The sequence below is a fragment of the Tachypleus tridentatus genome, chromosome 7, assembly GCF_004210375.1.
Source record: "Tachypleus tridentatus isolate NWPU-2018 chromosome 7, ASM421037v1, whole genome shotgun sequence".
Classification (NCBI taxonomy): domain Eukaryota; kingdom Metazoa; phylum Arthropoda; class Merostomata; order Xiphosura; family Limulidae; genus Tachypleus; species Tachypleus tridentatus.
The window spans coordinates 86,759,791-86,781,708 of NC_134831.1; the positions used below are offsets into that span (position 1 = coordinate 86,759,791).

Here is a 21,918-nt window from a genome sequence, read left to right on the forward strand (position 1 = left end):
ACCTGGTGGATTCTAATCTGGTGAGAGCTTGGCTTACCAATTTTCTTCATTACTGGCATCCTTTCAACATGGAACATTAAGGTCTTCAAGTTTTATTGGAAGGATTCATAATCCCATTTTTATCCTTCCTCCAGTGTCTCTTATACCCATTTTCTTTCCTCCTTATTGGAATCCCATGACCAGCCAGTGTCTGTTGGAGGTGGTTCAGAAACTATTATCTCAGCAGGACATTGAATCTGTTATATATCTTTCACCTAGTTTTATTCAAGACTCTTTGTTGTTCCTAAGAAAACCAGGACTTGATCAAGTAGCCTATCATCAATTTGTCTTTCCTCAATTACTTTGTTCAACTGTCCCATTTTACTGTTTCTTACCTGACAGTGGGCATTTTCTCTGGGACAAGTATTGATGTCACCAGTGTTTATCTCCACATCCCTATATCCCCATGGTCTCGTTGATATCTTCAGTTCGTCCATCACATGGTGTTTTGTTCCATACTCTTCAAGTTTGCTTCTGCCCCTTATGTTTTTTGTCAAGAGGTCAGAGCTTTTATTTATTATCTTCATGCTTTGGAGTTGTGATTGAGCCATTATATGGATTATTGGCTTCTTTTAGCTCCTTCCAAATTGAAGTTTGCTAACCATACCCATCAGCTTCTTCTAGTGACTGCTCAGATGGGCTGTTTAATCATATCAAAGATGTCCTTCCTTCAGCCAACCCAATATCACATTCACTTGGATGTCTTTTTCAACACCAATCAACCAGGTCCAACCTTTTCCCCTGCAGCTTCATTCCATGGAACTGTTAGTTCATCATGCTCTTTCAGCTCTCTCACTTTCTGCTTGTAAGGTTCTCTTGTTTGGGGGATGTGGTCTTCAGTGATGTCACTAGTCTTACCTTGTGTTGCACAAAAGTGACCCTTCGTTAGGCTTTTCATAATCAATAGAACCTTCTTGGGTTCCCTTGTAAATTCCCTTTATACTTACTTCTAGCTTGATTAACAATCTCTGTTGATGGTTGGACAAGATCCTTATGTTGGTGAATGCCACACTTCCTTCTCCTTATCCAGAATTACATATTTTCACAGATGCATTTCTTCAGGGCTGTAGAAGGCTTTAGATCAAAAGGTCTTTGCATATCAAAGTTCTTGAGCTTTTTTGCACTCCATTGGACTTTAAATAACTCACTTCCTTTTGTCCCCCTGCTAACATCAAAGGTTCAATCCCCTTCAATGAACACAACAGGTAGCTAATTGTGGCTTTGCTATAAGAACAACACACACACACACACATATAAACAATATAAACATGCTTGCTTCCTCTCACCAGACAATGTCTGTTGGTGATTCTTTCTGACAATTCTACAATGGTAGCTCATATCAATCAGCAAGGGGACACGTGGTCAAGAGACCCCTGTTTTAAAATGTTGGATCTACTATATTGGACCCGCATAGATCATATTAATCTTGTGTGTTACATTCCAGGTGCTTTCAATCTCTTAGCAAATTGCCTTTCATGCCCCAGTCAAATATATCTGATGGAGTGATCTTTAGATCCCTTCATTTTCTGGTGGCTTTGTAATTGGTGGGGTTTCATTTTCCCCATGTAGATTGGGCATGCTACCTACTTCAATCACAAGTTAGCCCTCTTTTAGTCCCCAGCATCTTAGCCTTGGGCTTTAGCTGTCAATGCCTTCAACTAGGATTGATACCATAAATTTCTTTATGTTTATCTTCTTATCTGATTATTTCACCAGGTAATCTCTCTCATCCATACCACTCTGTCAAGTACTTCTCATCACTTCTTATTGGTTACCTCATCTGTAGTTTCCACAATTACAACAACTGCAATTTTTCCCTCCAGTATCACAACCTTTGTATCCCTTCCTTCTTCATTAACTTTGGTCACTGTTTCTACATCCAGCCATTCACCTCCTTTGTCTTTACATTTGGCTTTTCTCTAGTCCTTGGTGGGTATATCAAGTAGCTTTCTGTTTAGCTCATCCCAGACATCCTTCTTCAATGGAGGTGTATCAACCCAAATGGAAAATGTAACTCCAGTATTCCCTACTGACCAACCTACTGTGACTAGAGTGTTAGAGTTTCTTATGTGGATTTTCAACCATGCGTCTTTAATCTCATCATCCTCAGGTTATTGGGCTGCCTTATTCCATACCTTTCGTTTTTCTGATACAGTTGAGTATCTGCTCTCCTGTCCTTACCATGTTAATGTGTTCCTTCCAGATTTGTCATCCCCCCTTATGGTCTATTCCTCCAGACTGGAATATTAATGTGGTCCTCCATTTCCACAATTTACCTTTGTTTCAGCCACTTTCCTCATGTTCCATCATTCTCTTAAAATGTATTTCCTTCTCCCCTTAGACTGTGGATGTCAAGGGTCAGATTTGTTTATCATTGATGTTTCACATATGTATTACCACCCTACATGTATTCTCCTTTATTCCTCTCAAAGACCTCACATGATATGGGGGGTAACTCTCCGTTTGTCTGTTTCTCTTCCTTATATTTCACATATCTTTTGTTGTTTTAATCCAGATAGACTTTTATGTTATACTGCCCAAACAGATTTCTTCCACGGTACCTGTTACCGACTCTTTATTCCTCGGAAATCTTCCTCTGTTTGGGATCTTTCCCCTTCTACCCTCACTAGTTGGGTTTGACATTTTATTTGATTGACTTATTCCTACTTGGCTTCTTCCCACAATTTGTGCCTGATGTTTTCACATCAGATTTAATACCTCACTTTTTCCCTCACATATCATCTTCATCAGCCATAAAATCCTACAGTCAGGCATGTGGACTACATCAAATACATTCATCTCCCATTACTTATCGCACCATATCGCAGTTTCTTCTTTGTTGGGTGTTTGTCTTCCACCTGCACCCATTCTTCAGGCTTCAGTGCAACTTTGAGCAGGTAAGTTTATATTCCTATTTTTCTTTCAGGAACCCTTGCTTTACTTACTCATTATATGGATCCCATTCTGTGGTGAGTGGTGCCTGACCATCTGTTCTTCAACTTGACATCCCCACTATACCACCGTGTTGACTCATGCTTTACCTTCCATGGCTTTGCAATGCTCACAATTGAAATGGGGTGTTCCATAAAATCATTTGTATGTGAATAAACTTGCAATATAATTGCTTCATAAACTTGCCCATTACAGATGTATGGATGAACTGCATGGATAGAGTAGAAGGGAAAAGCTGCCCATCCCTGCAATGCCTTGTATTAAATCAATCAGTATGGTCATCTTTTCAAATTAGGGTTTCATTATCACCCATTGCACTGTCTCAGGTGATGACATTCCTCTGGACTTTCTACCACTTTCTCACTCCCATTTCTTCTTGTGGAGTATGGAAGACCTTATTACTTTATAATTCCAAGCCACCAGGGTGGTCTACCATAGAGGCACCCTCCTGAATGGATTCCATACAAAGATGGCTGTAACCATTCATTGCAGAGTAGAGTGGTGGTGTTTTGCAGGTGTAGATGATATGCTATTCTTCAGTATGCAATATACACTCACAAGAGAGTGAGGTGTCAAATTTCAGTTAACCCACTGACTGGGAGTCGAGTCCTCATCCTATTCCCCACATGGATGTCAGTACTCCATGGATGGGTTTTGGAAGGGAGGGAAGTACTGAATCAGGAGTTATAACTTTCCTTGACTGAAAATACATTTCCAATAGGTACTTCCTTCTACTAACTCTTCCCACCATTCCTCTACCCACTTTCCTTCAGTGTTTATGTCTTCCGCCAAACTTTGAAGTGATAGTTCAGTAGAGACATATAGAGGGAGTCATGCTTTTATTGGCAGAGGAGTGATGCATGATGATTTAAGAGAGAGAAATGTTGGAATCATTTGATTTTAATAAGAGGGAGCAGAAAATATGTGGCATGTGTAAAGACAACATTGTGTGTAGAGGGCAGCACTATATTAAAATACGTAATCATGTGATCTTGAGAGAGGAGGGAAGTACCGATCAGAAATACATTTTCAGTCAAGGAAAATTACAACATTAGCTTTTAATTATTGTTCTGATGAATGTTTCTCCTCAAACATAAAGTTTTGTTCAGTTGGACATTTTACCTGTAGACTTCAGAATACTAGATAAAGTTAAGAGATTTATCAAGATTTTACCAACACAAGTACTTTACAAAGAAGTTAAGAGATTTATCAAGTTTATATCAACACAGATACTTTATAAAGAAGTTTATGGATTTGTAATCAAGTTTATATCAACATAGGTACTCTATAAAGAAGTTAATGGATTTATCAAGATTTTACCAACACAAGTACTTTATAAAGAAGTTAATGGATTTATAATCAAATTTATATCAACAAAAGTACTTTATAAAGAAGTTAATGGATTTATAATCAAATTTATATCAACACAAGTACTTTATAAAGAAGTTAGTGGATTTATCATCAAATTTTTGTCAAATAAATTACTTTATTTCTCTTGTGTTGCTTTTTCTCCATGTGATGTTCACAAGGAAGGGACTTTGTTTATTGTTTTTATAATTTAGGTATTTCTGTATTGTTACGTTTAATGACAGGTCCTTTGCATTAAGAGATTAGAATCTAGATAACATAAGATTTTGATCTGTTTACAGGATATTGACAAAGCTGCAGATGGTACAAAGAAGTTCCAGTCTCATAGATCAGTACATAGTAAGAGATGACCTCTCTAGCAGATATTGTAAGTCATCATTTGTTGTTATTTGGTACTCCTTGTGTTGTCCTCTATACTGTTGTTAACTTATACATACCACATTTGTTTTATACAGATCTAAAAACATAACAGCAAGGAAACTTCACTGAACGTAAATAAGCTCTATTAATTTCCATTCACAGTAGTCAAGTGCATGAAGTAACAGTACATTTCTGAGATTGACCATCACTTTATAATGCCCCCATAGCTGAAAGGGTGAGCATATTTGGTGCAACTGGGATTCAAACCTGCGACCCTCAGGTTACAAGTCGAACGCCTTAACCCACCTGGCCATGTTGGGCCCTGTCTTCAGTTAATAACGCTAAAACTTACTGTTTGTCTGGGTGTTGAAACATTTCCTACAACCTTGTTTAATATACATTTTTAAAACATTTTTTCAATATCTTATTTGTGTAGCTTTAATTTAAGACAACAATCAGCTTGGTTGTTTTTTAGGAAAAATAACTTTCAAGTAAAACATGATGTATTTTTATATATTTAAAAACGGCTGGTATGAGTTGAGAAAATTTTTATGTAGAGGGGCAAACAACGTTTTGACCTTCTTCGGTCATTGTCCGGTTCACAAAGAAAGAAAGAGGTAACTGACCGATAGCTGACCACATGTTTGAAGGGGGTTGTGTAATTGAGTGTAGGAATGTAGAGGGTGTGCTTGATGTTTGATTATATTCATTAATATAGTTTATGTATAAAGTTGTTCCTTTGTATTGGTATTCATGTTGTACTTTTATAAAGTAATGTTAACCCTAAAAAGAATGGCAATATTTTTCATATATGCTTCCATGTTGTTGTTTTTTTTGAGTCTGTACCATCAGTAATGATCACAGATATGATTATATTTTGCTACAAATATAATTGATATTTAAGCTTTCCAGTAAAGACACCTAAGTGATATACTTGTTATTGTCTTTGACTGTTTAATGAATGTTTGAGATAAAGATTTTACTTGAAGCCAATCTCTCTCTTTGCTTCAACTTCAGTCACGGTTAGAGAATTTAGAATTTTGCTCTACAGTACATTTCCTGGTGAACCTCCTGTTATTCTGCCAGTTACTCAATAGAAAACTGGTAAAATACCACATTTCATCACATTCTCTAAGTTTATTATTATTGACATTAGGTGGTGAATTACATTTTTTTTTATTGTTGTTTTTGTTTTGTTTTCTGTGGATAAGTAAAACTGTGTTTTTGGTAAAAAACAACTTTACATCCTTATTCTGTAACCTTCTAGTTCCCAGACCTCTTTGAATCTAATAGTTAGATGACTTACCAATAATAAAATAGAATTACATTGTGTACAGCCTTACATTCTTCCTCCTGTAAAATTCTTGACACAGATTTCATTCAACTTACTATTGGAATGTTCTTTGTGTATGTGTGTTTTCTTTTAGCAAAGCCACATCAAGCTATCTGCTGAGCCAACCGAGAGGAATCGAACCCCTAATTTTAGCATTGTAAATCCTCTGTACTAGTGGGAGGCAGGTTCTTTGTCTTCATTTTCTTGTAGAAGTTACTCTTGTCACAGAGAAAACAAAATTTTCTAGATGCATCATTCTCTTCAGGAGTAGTTGGGAGGTTATCGTAATATATCGGTAGACTTGAATTCTTTGAATTTTTTTCCCTTGTACACTATTCTCTGGAATATTTTAAAAAATCAAAACATTTAATAAACTCTGTTTCCAGTTGCTTTTTGTTTAAAGAGAATGTGCTGTTTAATCCTGGTTTTTCCATTTTCAAAATACATGGTTCATCCACATAACTGACTTTTAATAATTCTCTCATCAGTATTTTCTTCCTTTCAAAAGATGTTTGAACTGGTTAAACATAGGTACACATTTCATTTCCTTGTATGAAACAGTGTTTTATTGTTAAAATTGTTTGCACTTGTTCCACCTTTTTTTGTGAACCTTCTTGAAAGTAGTGTATAAGAATTGTCTACACGTTCACGCACTTGTTCCACCTGTTTTTGTGGCCTTTATAAATTTATCCTGGAAAGGAAAATTATGTTACTTTCCCATCACAACTCCAATTTCTTTTACACTAGCCACAGTTAACTTTTCTGATAGTAACACTAGTACCTGCTTACATAAGTTAAGGAAAACATTTTAAGTCCTTTATTTGATCATTTGAATTATACAAGTGTAATAAGCCCTCATAAGATACAGTTAAAGTTTAACACTCTTTGTAAGTACAAAACAAATAATCTCGTAGATGCATTTTTGGTCAAAGAAGACTAAAATCTCATGGCAACAAATAACAGCAGCACTAAACTAAGTGATACCCAAATACAAAACTGTTTTTCAAATACTGGTTTTAATAAAGCCAGTTATAGTCTTAATTAAGAATGAAATTTCAAATAATATGTAGTTGTTTAGTTATTAAGCAGTATTTGGTAGCTACATAACATAATTTCTGGTTACAAGAAACATATTGGCTCAGAACATATTTTCAGCATAAGTAACAGTAACTTGTAACAAAAACTGATATTTCTGGGACCATTTTATCTGTTCAGCTTGATAGCTTCATGGTTTATGTTTTTTTATTTAAAGTCTCAGTAATTTCATTATTCCTATCTTTGATGGGATTGTTTTGTTTTAGGGTAATGTGCTAGACTCTGGATATAGAATTATTCAGTTACTTTGTCTTTCAATTTATTTAATTTTTACAGGAACTTTGAAACAAGTGCATCACTTTGGGACATATTTCGAATTCTGACATAGTTAAAGAAGAGAACTGAAGTTTCATGGTGAAAATAAATAAAGTGAATCTGTTAATAATCCTTCAAACTGGTTAACAGACACAAGAAGACACCAAGATAGGAATGTACTTCAGGACTATCTGTACCTCTTTCAAGGGTGTTTAATTAGTTACCATAATCCAGAAGTGACAAAATATCTGAAGCATATGTCTGATTTCATGTATGTATAAGGATGTATATTTAGTTTACTTTCTACATGAGTATGTAATAACTTATACTACAAGTTACTAGTAATCTTTCTTCCTGAGTTTCAATCAAATCAAATCCATTACAATACCACAAGGTGTCTCCTGTTCTTTAAGCTGTGGGTGTGTTACAAAAGAAGCAGTCAATCCCTAAGCACAGGAGGTGGGACAAGTAGTGGTTTGCTATCTTCTCTCTGATAAGTAGCTCAAAATTAAAGATTGTGGCAGGTAGTTTCAGTAGCTTTTGCCATAAATACAAAATACTGTTTATGATTGTTTATCTTTGAGTAAAGGTTTGGTTTACACTTAAAGTAAGTGACTTATAAGCTGCTACTTTCTACAAAATCCATAAAGACATTTTGTAAACATAAACAATTACCACTTTCTCACCTACATTTTCTACAATGTGTAGTTGTATTTGTTTTCTTCTGATAAGTTCAGCTGCTGATGTCCAGTGCATGTCCAGTCATATCTAACAATGATGTCAGTGATGGTGTAAAGTTCAAAAATACAGAAATGTACATAAGTATCTGTACTAGCCTGGCTCAGTTTTTTTTTTTTCCAATCACACAATAGATACATTTCACAACAGTTAAATATAGCTAAAGATCAAATTGTAGAGTCTTGAATATCAATTTCAATTAGAGAATGTTTTAGTAAAACTCTACTTAAAGATTGGTTTAATGTTATACTTTATTTTTGCTTACTTCATGAATGAACCAGAATACATGTTACTAATAACTATAACACAGGTTTGACATGGAGGTGTAATTGTAATGAATTTCCACAGCCAAGAAAATTGTATCTGTAACACATGATGGGGTTGCTAATAACATTGTGCTAACAAGTATCAAAAGTCCAATGCTCACTGAAATTTTGAAACACTGTTCAGCATAAAATGCTTTAGTATTTGTTTAAGTTGCATAATTGATTATCTTGCATAGTATAACTGAAATATTCTGCTTTCATACAATATTTGCATAACTTAAGTATCATTCTTCATCATTGTACGTGTTACCGTTGTAACTATGGCTTCTTTAGGGTATTTGTTATGACACCGCTAAATGAACAGTTAACAACTTTGATTTCATTAGGGTATTTGATATGAAGCCACTACATTAACAGTTAACAACTTTGATTTCAGTAAGGTATTTGTTGTGACATCTCTGAGCGAGATTAACAGTGGCTACCGTATTATGTTGGTTGGCGGTTTATGTAAATTTCTGTTTGTTAAACGGTGTGTTACCTGTGGATTATCGATTAATGTATATGTTTGAGAGACTGTCATGTATTATGTTTATTCAAACATATAACAATAGAAAATCAGAAAAACCAACTTCAGTCATTAACTCTTTCACTGCAATGTCCGACTGCAGTCGATCCTACGACTTTGTGACCTTTGCGACTATTATCAAATTTTTATATTGTCTTTTTTATTCATTAGGTAGCAGCACTTTAGGGCAAATGCATAGCTTCCACTTAATAAGCCTTAGATGTTTATCTTGGAATATTTACTTATTCATGAACCTGATCACGTGATTAGTATTGATTCCGGGATGCAGAAAAAGGGAAGAATGTTGTCAACAAAGTTTCCAAGATGGCTTCGTGTAGGTGTTCATCATTCACTGCAGCTCAAGTTTTGTAAATAACTCAAGATTCAGACTCAAGGAGTGACTGCTTTGAGAATGAAAGCTCAGAAGAAGACTCGGAAAACAATGGTGAAGAAAGTAAATTAAGCACACAAAGCAAATTGAAAGTAACCAAGATAGTAGAGACAGGTAAAACTACGAGGGGACGTTGTTCCACTACAAGGGGAAGGTCGGTGTAATCACGGGGAAGAACCACCATGGTTCGACAAAGGGCCGAGGAAACAGTTCAGGAATTCCACCCCAAGTACAGTCCCAATCTCTGCCTGAACCCTGACCATCGACCATTTCAGAACAGGATCTCAGTGGGAAACACTGGAAGAAATGGAAATGTTTGAACAGGATTGATTACCCAATCAGCATCGGGGGCGAAATAATGTGACGGTCAATCTCACTATTCGTTGGTAAAAGAGTAGCCCAAGAGTTGGCGGTGGGTGGTGATGACTAGCTGCCTTCCATTTAGTCTTGCACTGCTAAATTAGGGTCGGCTAGCACAGATAGCCCTCGTGTAGCTTTGCGCGAAATTAAACAAAATGAAGGAAAAATTATCAGGTCATCCCATAAGTAATACAGAAAGTGTATTATCATTTTGTCTTTGCAAAAGGCTTTAATGAATGAAATATGTAGTAAGACGTGTATAAAAATGTTCACACAAATTAAAGAAACTAACCCAACTCCACTTTTAGATCATTTATCAAATAAACCCTTATGAAGATGGATGTGTCTGAGAAGCATATTAGGCATATAATGCTTTATTAATTTAAAAAAGACAACCGTGTAGCCGAAACTACACGAAATATTCAAGTTGTTTATGATGCGAAGTCTCTCAATGAAAGAAAATGTCAAAGGTGTTTTCAGAAGTTTAGATCAGGTGACTGCAATTTATGTGATGCGCCACGATCAGGTCATCCTATATAGTTTAACGATGACTTGCTGCTGGCTGCACTTGATGGAGACTGTGCTGTAACTGTTAAAGAACTGGCACAGAAGCTAATTTCACACCATTCAACAGTTCACCGTCATCTACAGCAGCTAGAAAACGTTTCAAAACTTGGCAAAAGGGTCACCCATGATTTGACAGAAGCCAACCTTAGAGCAAGAGTGGACATTTGCACTTTTCTGCACTCTCGTAAATGTAACTTACCTTTTTTGGACAGGTCAGTGACTGGAGATGGAAAATTGATATTTTATAAAAATGTTAAGTGCCGCAGACAATGGCTACGTGCAGGTGAACTGGCTAAAGCACAGCCTAAAATGGACCACCACCCTAGGAAAGTCTTGTTAATCTTTCGGTTGGATATTGTTGATGTGATCCACTTTGAATTGCTGCTATTAATGTAACGATTACATCAGACTTCTATTGTCAACAGTTAAAGCGCTCAAAGTTTGCACTGAAAGAAAAGAGGCCTGCTTTGATCAGTTGTAAAGATGTTGTGTAACACCAGGATAATGCACGGCCTCATACAGCAAGGATCACATCTGTAAAGATTGAAGAGCTAGACTGGAAAGATTTCCACAACTTCCTTATTCTCCAGACCTTTCCCCATCTGATTATCATCTATTCCGAAGTTTGCAGAACTATCTTGATGGAAAAGAGCTTGGAACACATGAAATTGTCAAAACTACCTTCTCTGCATTCTTTTCCTCCAAACCCTAATAATTTTACAGAAGTGGCATTCAGAAGCTTGTAAATCGTTGGCAGGAAGTAATTAATAATAAAGGAACATTACGTTTTCAATAAGAAAATATATATTTAAATTCTTCAACAGTTATCATTAGAATGTGAAACACTTATATGAAGAAAAATAAAAATGCAGCGACCTATTGGCTAAATAACATATTCTTAAGTTTTATGTTACTATTATCAACAAAAGGAAAATTATGGCTCTATAAATTCAACACTTTTGGGTTAACTCAAATAATCACAAACAAACCTTTTGCACGTGTTTATCCAGAGATGGCGCTTACCGACAACATAGGTTATATAATGAATCTTGAGCTATGCGAGTGACTGAGTTTCACTGAGGATTACACGGACAGTGTAGCACTGCTATCGATAAAACGTAGTCACCATGACAAAATACAAAGTTTTTGTTACTAGGCCTGACATATCGCAGGAAGTGAACGACATGTTGAGGAAGGTATGTGATGTTGAATTTTATAAAGAACCCAAAACAATACCACGTGAGGCGCTTATTAAGGGTATTCAGGGAAAGGATATTATTTACTGTTCAACAACAGATATAATCGACAGTGAAGTACTTGATGCAGCTGGACAGCAACTTAAAGTAATCGCGACCAATTCTGTCGGGTACGACCATATTGATATTAATGAATGCAGGAAACGCGACATCCTAGTAAGTAATACACCAGGGATACCAACTGATAGCGTTGCCGAATTAACAGTAGCTCTTATGCTGATAACTGGGAGACGACTGTTTGAAGCTTCAAACGCTATAAAAAATGGAGAGTAGGTACATAAGTGGGAGCCTTATTGGATGTGTGGTGTAGGACTTAAAAATGCCACTGTGGGCATCGTGGGCATGGGAAAAATCGGTCAGGCTGTTGCCGAAAGACTTTTATCATTTAAGGTCAATGAAGTTGTGTACTATGATATACACAAACTTGTTGATGCTGTAGAAAGTATGGGAGCCCGCTATGTAGAATTTGAAGATCTTCTGAGAGAGTCGGACTTCGTTCTTTGTACGTGCAATCTGACAGACAAAACAACAGAACTGTTTACTGCTAAGCAGTTTAACCTGATGAAATCTACTGCTATATTTATCAACACGAGCAGAGGAAAAGTCGTCCAACATGATGATTTATACGATGCCTTAAAACATGGAAAGATCCATGCTGCTGGTTTGGATGTCATGGTTCCTGAACCGATACCAAAAGATCACAGACTCACCACTCTACCAAACTTGGTCCTTCTACCCCACATAGGAACTGCAGAAGTAACAGTTAGACAAAATATGGCTAAACTCGCGGCAAGAAACGTCTTGTCGTATTGCGATGGGAAAGGTTTGATAACACCGATCCCAGAGTTAAAAGATGTTCAACACAAGGTGGATAAAAAAAAAAACTAGTCTCACTCACTAGTTGAATGTAATTACGTTTTTTACTTATAAGTAGTTCGCTATATGATGATTGTGTGTCTTTTACGCCAAGAACTAAATAAAATCATACTATAATATTAATCTAGGTAGCGTAATTTAATTTGTTTTACGGGGAAAATAATAAATTATCACAAATACTATTAGGAGTGACGGTTAATTTCACTGTACAAGAAATTTCATGTTACAAATAAAAACAATGAGCTGACATATGTTATAGGTATATTACAAAAAAACATTGCCAGGCGTTACTAGTTTGGTATAAATAACTTTGTACATAACATTTAATGAAACAGTTGGACGTAATGCTACTTTTGACATTTTCGCTTGTAACTATCAACTTCTTTCATTAATAAAGCGGAGAGTAATTTAGCGAAATACAGTCAAATATTTTAACAGGCTCCTCATGAACCAATGGGGAACATTTGTGTTGAAAAAATTATCCAATCCGACTTTTCTTAATTTTAACTGAAATTTTTATTAGCTTAAAATAAGGCATTTCCCGTATTCTTTTGATGTTGGGGGTGCGAAAAGTAATTTGATAAGTTGATTGAAATCTGTCGGTGCATCAATTGCAGCCCGGCATGGCCAGATTTTTAGGGTGCTCGACTCATAATCTGAGGATGGTGGGTTCAGTATCCGTTACAATAAACATGCTTGCCCTTTCAGCCGTGGGGGCGTTATAATGTTATGATGAATCCCTCTATTCGTTGGTAAAAGAGCAGCCCAAGATTTGGCGGTGGGTGTTGTTAAGTAACTAGCTCCCTTTACTCTACTCTTACACTGCTAAATTAGGGACGTCCAATGTAAATAGCCCTCGAGTAGCTTCACGCGAAATTCCAAAAACATTTAAGCATCATGGACTTAATGACCAAGCACAATAAGCGTGGAAGTCTCCAAATCACAGGAACGGTTTAGGCCCAACTTGATAGACACTGTGCAACAGGTCGAGCACAAAATTATGTCTGTAGCTACTTTCAAATTGTTCCTGTCTACTCACACTTTTTTTTGGATATCTTCATGCTTCGACCTTCTCTTCCGAATCACAAGTGAAATCGTTCTACCTAAACTGAAAGATAAGCATTAAAAAGATGATAGCGGAAAAATAAAAAGTTGTCAGTTGTTTAATTAATGATTCTAAGAATGTGGCTTTATCGATATGTACTGAATTTACTCTGAACGGTTTGATCTTAGTACTAACTAGTATGGAAACTTGAGAACGTTATATTTCACTTCGGATTTTATCAATTAGCAAGTGAAAACTTGTTTCGAAATTCTATCAAAAAGATACGTCCAAAACCACCCTCTGTAGGAGTTACTGGATTGAAGTGACTTTTGCGATTCAACAAATTATAAAGACACCCCTTGGCTCCTGGGAGACGTGTTAATAACAGAAGAATATATCGAACTTCACTTTCTGCATGTTAACACGTTGGCTTCCAAGCTTATTTTACCGACACTCTTTAGGGTCCCATTAGTCATTTTACAATTCCTTTTTTAGAAAGAGTGTATGTGTAGCCGTTGTGTCCAAGCCAATAAGTGGTCTTCTAAAAAGAAAACAGAGAACGACTCACCGGTGGGTCGAGTGAGAGTCAATGTGTTAATAATATCTTGGAATATTATCTATAAAAATATAGATTATGGGATTTCGTCAAAAGGCACTGATATATAACTGAAACTCAATTATTTATAAATTCTCCTTTGGTTATTAATCTTTGCTTGTACTTCAGTCCTGAATTTGTTGATGTATGTTGTATATAAACCGGGCTTTTCTTTGCTTTCAGATGGTTAGCTAAAGTCAAACTGTTTTGTTTGTCTGTAGCCAAATAACATATAGGATGTAATCACACACACACACACACACACACACACACATATATATACATACACCTAGTGGCACATGAAAAACGTGTTTTTCGTAGCGAATTGATATTGACACTGGAGGTGATCAGCTCACATGTATCCTACTTGGCATTGTGTATAATGCAAGACTTTTTTGTTGTTGTTGTAATAACAGTTATCTAATGGTGTCTTAGATGAGAAACCAAACTACTTTCAATTGGGATTTGATGAAAATAATGCGAAGTTACAACAATGAATTTATTCTAACGTTTTTAATATTTGGGTGAAAGTAATGTACGCTTATTTGCAGAAATTCATTGCTAATTCATCGATAACAAATACTTTGGCTAATTAACCTTTCTAACGAACAAACGCAGTAATTCTCATTGACTTGCATTGTACTAAAACATTTATTAACTCAATAATTCACCGATTCCGAAAGTTGTATTGTGTGTTTAGTTCTACACACGCCCCAACTCGAGGGAGAGATGTCTACAGACTAAGTACACTAGAAATAGACTTTCGATACCTGTGGTGGGCTGACCACAGATGGCCCATTGGGCAGCTTTATGTTTATATACAAGCAAAGAAATTTCTATATACTATAGGAAGCACCCAGATTTTACCTTTCATTAAATTTTCTTTTTTGTTTCATCGTGATAAGTTTGTTTTGGAATTTCGCACAAAGCTACTCGAGGGCTATCTGTGCTTGCCGTCCCTAATTTAGCAGTGTAAGACTAGAGGGAAGGTAGCTAGTCATTACCACCCACCTCCAACTCTTGGGCTACTCTTTTACCAACGAATAGTGGGATTGACCGTCACATTATACGCCCCCACGGCTGGGAGAGCGAGCATGTTTAGCGCGACGCGGGCGCGAACCCGCGACCCTCGTATTACGAGTCGCACGCCATACGTGCTTGGCCATGCCAGGCTCATCGTGATACGCTACCCCTACGACAAACAAAAATCTAAATTAATATATTAAAAACTAGGTGGAGAACCTGTCGCCTTGACGAAAATTATGTAAATTATTCTAGTTTACGAATAACAATTTAGCAACTTACATAATACGCCGAAAAATTATCAATTTGATTTATTTTTGCCAGTTTAATTAGCTAAAACAGACATAAAAACTACCGAAAAAATGTCTTTCATTGTAATAACATTGACGAATATGAATCTTGTGGTTGTCACAAAACCCAACTCGCAATGTGCGAGTCGTGGGTCCGAATCTTTCTTACTGAACCCGCTCACTCTTTCAGCCGTGGGAGTGTTATAATATAATGGTTAACCCCGCTATTCGTTGGTAAAGAGTAGCCCAAGAGTTAGCGGCGGGAGGTGTTGACTAGCTGCTTTCTCCCTAGTTCATCATTGCTAAATTAAGATCGGTTAATCTAAATAGCTCTTGTGTGTGCTTGGCGCGAAATTCAGAACAAACCAACATAAACTGAATATAAATCCAAGGGTGCGAGGTAGCGCTGTTGTAGAGCCATGTAAAAAATCCGAATGATACCATAGAATATTTCCTCTACTTTAACTTTTGAGTGGTAGGAGCTTCTATTAGCCAAAGTCAGTTCCTTAGCTTGGATGGTGGGTGATGAAGTGCCTTCTTAGCCTTTAGTCAATAGTTTAATATTAAGGACATAGTCATACAACCCCAGTAGCACTGCCGCAAATACAAAAGTAAATTCGGTTTATAATATAGTACTTGATTCCAAAACAACTGTCTCTAATGTAATATATTAAGCGGCAAACATTTTCTACCAACACAGTTGAAATTACCTCGAATAAATATGTAACGAGCAGGGGCGTAAATCTTGGGGGGATGGGGGATACACCCCTTCATTTTAGCTGGAAAGATGGTAGATACAATAATCCCCTCTACACTTTAGTCTGTTGAATTGTTTTATTGCATCACAGGCCTACAAATTGTGTGTTTGTTCTTGTTATTCTCGTGTTCTAACCAATCGAATTGCATAATTAGGCCAAGATGTAGGCTTTTTCAGTAGCCGAAATGTACATCATTAATATAGGCATGCTTCTCAGCTTTTCGATCTAAGCGATAGTTCGTATCAGTTAGTAGTTTTAACTATACATGCAAGTATCGTGGCAACAAGATTAGTCTGTGTTTGCATGTTTACAGCTTTCAGGTTCACGTAATCAGAGATTACCAATTTGGAAATTGCACAGTCCACATAAGTGGTTGCAAAAATCTTCCCCCCTCCCCCATTGGGTGTAAAAAATCTACGCCCTTGGTAACGAGGTCACAAAAATTATCTTTATTCTAATAGCTCAAGTCTTGAAACGATATCCCAGAACAATTCTCATACTACTGTCCTTCAATAATAATAACCGTTATATCAAACTTAATCAAAACCTTGAGAAAGAGTTCAGTCCATGTCAAGGAAATATTTGAAAAGTCGACACACACGTTTCACTACTTTTCATCAAGTTTCATATTAAATCTCACGTGATATAAAAGTACGTGCTACGTTACCTCAAAAACTAGAAAGTTATTTCACAACAAAAACATACTTTATAAAAGTACTAATCAGTCATATTTGTTTACCTACTTTAATGTGAATGTCACAATACTGCATACAGCAAGGAAAAGAAATCTCTTAGCACCTCAGTTTGTTTTCCCTTAGCCCGTTTAAACTTAACACTTATGTTGTTTTTTTTATGTGCTTTCCTTGACATGGTAACATACGTACTCACGCTTATAATTAATCACTGTTGCATCAGGCCTTTTTTTTAACTATGTTCTTTATTTATTTGTACTACCATTAGGGAAGTAGATTTATGTTGAAATTCAAAACAATATTTGTGACCCAGGTTTACAACTTTGTAGAATGAATGGTAAACAGAAATGAAAAAGGAAAAAAAAATAAACTATTTTGTTATCATTAAATGAACTTTACTTGGCCTTCTTTTCCCAAATAAGTTTTACAAAATATTTTCAATGAAAAACACATCAAAACATTTGTGTGAAACGTAAAATTATTTTGGTACTTGGTAAGATTATTTGGGAATGAAGCTTATAAGACTGCACTTAAATTGAAAATTCTTATGAAATTCTTCATAAATATTCATTGGTATGTTTGTGTTCTTATAGCAAAGCTACATCGGGCTAGCTGCTGAGCCCACCGAAGAGAATCGAACCTCTGATTTTATCGTTGTAAATCCGTAGACTTACCGCTGAACTAGCAGTGGGGGGGGCTATTCATTTGTAATATCCAGAGGATGTATCAAAGAAACAATAAAAATATATAAAATAAAAAAATTCAAGTTGTGATGATTGAACAGATATCTTTTTGCGGTTGGGTAAAGTTGAGAAGAATAAATAGCTAACAGAAGTAAGCAGGCTCTATCATCAGTGGAAACACTCAATAATTAATGCATGGAATGAAGCAAACTTTATAAAAGGATCACATCAGGAACAGAAATTTCTGAATATGGGGTTAAAAATGATAAAAATCTGAGCACTTTCGAAAGATGGACTCGTTTTTTTTCAGGATCCACCTTTCGAAAGCACTCAGTTTCCAAGACTCTTTGAACACGTGTTTTTCTGACATTTATAAACATGTCATGAAGTATTTACATGAGGTATGAAACACACGTCAGCAAACATTGGAAATGGTCTAACTGCTCACAACCATTAAGAATACAACTATATATTAATTGATTACACAAAAAAAGTAATTACATGAATGTGCCAAAGGATATCGCTGGAGACATTGATGCTATATTCGTTTTATCAAACAAATTGAAACTGATTTATATATTGATTATATTGCTATGCTCGGTAATTAATCACTCACCCCTCCTAAGAGTAAATTTGACACTGTTTATTATCTATGTTTATGATGTTATACGCTTCGTCGTCTCAAGGGATTGGTTAGTTGTAGGTTTATACCATAAAGACAAAAGGATAACGTTGAAACCAGAATGTTTTGGAATGTTGGAAATAGAAATACTATTTGTGTGTTATAGATGAAAATACAACAGAAAAGATGTTCCTTTATTTGAAACAACAGTCAGACTACGGGAGAATCTAAAGACACTGATACCACAGGGTAGCGGATTTAAGGTTTGTTGGTGCAGGAAATGATAATTTTTGTGGGCCTTACATCCCATGTAATTTTACATATAATAAATTTATTAATGAGCCCCCATTAAAACCATGGGCCCTGGGACTAAGTCCCTTCTAGCCCCAAACTAAATACGTCATTGATAGCATGCATACTTAAGAAAAAAAAAGTGTAGATACACAGATGTTCTAAGTAATGAAAACCAAAGTTGGGATCATTTATGGTGTGCAAACATAATGGATTTCATATTTTTTGTCTTTCAGAGAATCTCCAACACATTTCTCAAGTACATACAGTCTCTTACTTAAGTTGGCCAATGGACTCGTGGTGGGGAAAACAAAGTTTAATAATAAAGATGACAATTAACAAAACATAAAATATTTTTATTTAGTTTTAAGAATTTTGGAACATACTTACTCCATCATCTGGAAGAAAATTGGAAAAATAATATATGTTGACTAATGATACAGTATTGTCAAACACTAATTTACTGACATGGTAGACAGAAAGAAAATAGATTATGCTAATATGATATTCTATTAATAAAACCGTACGTTTCTCACCAGAAGGTAGGGGGTTAAAAGACTAAAGAACTTGTATTTGCAAATACACTCCAGCAACATGAATTAAAATACCTTAATAAATGTTTAATTTATAATAATTTAACATTCCTGAAAGTAAAATTACAGTAAACCCAATCAAACAATATACGTTGTGATGTAACTTAAGAAAGATTAGATCATGATTCAAGTTTAACTTTTTGAGTGCAATTAAACTTTCGGCGAGTTCTCGAAAAGTGTCAACTAACTTTTAAATCAAGTATAGCGGAATTTGGGCCTTTTTTTAAGTCCTTTTTGAATATCATAATCCACTAGCTGCATTTTGGCTCCGTTATATACACACATACGGTGCTATGGTGGGAAATTAAAAGACGTGAAATATTTAGCACTTTATTAAATAGTTTTAAGTCTAAGAAGCTGTATACGGCGTTAAGAGCAGAGCACTCTTTTGTTACGAGTAAACTTTCTTTAATACGAAGTTCAAGGTCTGAAGATTCCGTGATATTGATAAAGAAATTGCGTGACCCAAGGTTTCGACATATGAACAAATAGATGAGTGTCTGGGTTAAATAGTGTACGGCCATTTCATTACAATACTCCTCGCAAACTAGTTTTTTAAGTGGTGTTTTGTCTTGGCAATGTATGAAACTTTACAGTCCCTAATATAATGAATAATTTGCAACTTTCTAAAAATACTGAAGTTTTACAGATAACAAAATTGTAGAGTTAGCAGTTTTAAATATGAAAAATTATAGTTATTGGAACTAACTCTCATTTTCTAAATTATCGTTGGAACTACGAATGAGCACTAAAGTTTCGTTAATGCACAAAATGAATTTGGTTTGTTTGTTTTTTGAATCTCGCAAAAAAGCTACTCGAGGGCTATCTGTGCTAGCCGTCCCTAATTTAGCAGTGTAAGACTAGAGGGAAAGCAGCTAGTCATCACCACCCACCGCCAACTCTTGGGCTACTTTTTTACCAACGAATAGTGGAATTGACCGAACATTATAACGCTCCCACGGCTGAAAGGGCGAGCATAATTGGCGCCGCGGGGATGCGAACCCGCGACCCTCGGATTACGAGTCGCACGCCTTAACGCGCTTGGCCATGCCGAGCCAATGAATTTGGAATTAAAGACGTAGTGCGTAACTTTTACTTAAAATCAGCACTTAAATACATTTCAAATATTGAGGCCAAAAAAGTCAAATAACTAAAACATTACCCACCATGTTTCACTAACATTGCTTTTTAAGTGGCAGTTTTCAAGTCGCAAAACTGAACACAGTAAAATAGAAACATATCTTTATGTACAAGAACTCTTCTGAACCTAACATGATTACATCAGTAAAATGATCTTTCCTTCATATGAACATGATCCCAGAAAATGATCTGATTACTCGGGGTGGGTCATATGTTGGGAACCAAATCCCTGGTTTAATGAAAAATAATCATTTTTCACATATTCTCTAACTAAATCATGCAAACAGTATTATTTTGTATCATTGTAGGTCAGTGTGATAAATAAATGAAACCTTTATTAAAGTGAAAGGAGATCATATTTTTATGATAAATAAAATACCTTGTTAAAGGACCAAATAGAACAAGACTAAGTCCAAGAAAGGAATATGATAAGTTGAGATGATTTCTATGATGTAGCTTTCTGTGTCCAAAGGTCAGTATTCATGTAAAATTATGACGTAAAAATTATATAAATAGTTAATTAAGCAATGAATACTCTCTTATCCACTAAGTGACATGAATTATTTTAACTCGGTGAAGCTCTGATGTTAGCGGTTGCTGGATATTGGTTTTTAGTTCACTTATGGTTCAGTTACAGTTCTTGACTAAAGAATCTAGTTTTAAGTTATAAAGCATGTATGTTGCATTATTCTTTTTCTGGAGCTAATGATAGTTTATAAAAAAATTGTGCAGTCAGTGCTGCATTTTTTTAAAACCTAAATTAAAATTTCATTATGTGCATTAATTATGGCATAATGACCAAAATAAAAATATATGTTGTGCAATATGATAATCAGTAAATATAATTAGAAAAATATTATTTAGAGTCTTGTCTAGTTTGCAGGTTGTAAGTACTAAAGTGGGGGGAGTACCTGAGGTTTTACCACCAGAACTGGTGTGGTTGACAGAACCTAGTGTAGCTGGTAAGTAATTGTTGTTTCTCACTCATAATTAGCTTTTGTATTCAGAAGTAAATCAGATAATACAAAAGGGTCATAAACCTTATAAAACTGAGTAAGTATGAAAGGTTAACATGAGTATTTCGTGGTTTAGAATAGGTGCCCAAAAACACCTTAACATTTCTGTAAATAAAGGATGCAAGATAAATTAACTTACCATGAAATCCATTACTTGTTTTGCCCTGCAGCACTAAAGAGTCATTAAAACTAACTCTGTGGTGAACAAACTATACTGTCTGTTTCATTTTCATAGCATCCATATCAGCTAGTACAACATTTCCCGTAGCGTGGGGCACTCCACTCTCATCTCAGAGGCATAAATTATCTGTGATGGGGCACAATAATGCATAGTTAAGTGTTTAGATATTTTTTTATTAATGAAAATAATAATAATTAATTACTACAATACATATGATGTTTTAATATGTTTCTGTGAATTATATCTAATCACATAACTGTCCCTTATCTAAAAAAAATGGTGGCACATGAAATCATGTTTCGTGCATAAAGAGTGATGAAAAAAGTTTGGAAAATACTTGACTAGTACATCTGTATCTATACATATTGGAAAACACTTGACTAGTACATCTGTATCTATACATATTGGAAAACACTAGACTAGTACCTCTGTATCTATACATATTGGAAAACACTTGACTGTGAGTACATATTGAAAACACTTGACAAGTACATCTGTATCTATACATATGGAAAACACTTGACGACAAGTACATCTGTATCTATACATATTGGAAAACATTGAGTAC

The 21,918-nt window shown here is 35.5% G+C and overlaps 1 protein-coding gene, 1 long non-coding RNA gene and 1 pseudogene across 12 annotated transcripts in view; all 3 read left to right on the forward strand.

Annotated features, from left to right (window-relative positions):
• LOC143256102 (phosphatidylinositol N-acetylglucosaminyltransferase subunit A-like) overlaps nucleotides 1-8,227 on the forward strand; it is a 30,310-nt gene extending 22,083 nt beyond the window's left edge. For 10 of the 11 annotated variants that reach the window (XM_076512852.1, XM_076512853.1, XM_076512854.1 and 7 more), the window contains 2 exons: nucleotides 4,641-4,726; nucleotides 7,424-8,227. In XM_076512852.1, the coding sequence (XP_076368967.1) occupies nucleotides 4,641-4,709 (69 nt within the window). In that variant the 3' untranslated portion in view covers nucleotides 4,710-4,726; nucleotides 7,424-8,227. Of the gene's footprint in view, nucleotides 1-4,640; nucleotides 4,727-4,881; nucleotides 5,120-7,423 lie in introns of those variants that run through there. The other variant, XM_076512845.1, reaches the window with a different exon arrangement.
• A 3,109-nt stretch (nucleotides 8,228-11,336) lies between these two features.
• Nucleotides 11,337-12,448, forward strand: LOC143256104 (glyoxylate reductase/hydroxypyruvate reductase pseudogene; annotated as a pseudogene).
• Nucleotides 12,449-20,643: 8,195 nt separating this feature from the next.
• Nucleotides 20,644-21,684, forward strand: LOC143256113 (uncharacterized). Its single transcript, XR_013031085.1, has 3 exons — nucleotides 20,644-20,828; nucleotides 21,030-21,115; nucleotides 21,405-21,684. It is a non-coding gene; the product is annotated as an uncharacterized LOC143256113 (long non-coding RNA).
• Nucleotides 21,685-21,918: the final 234 nt, after the last annotated feature.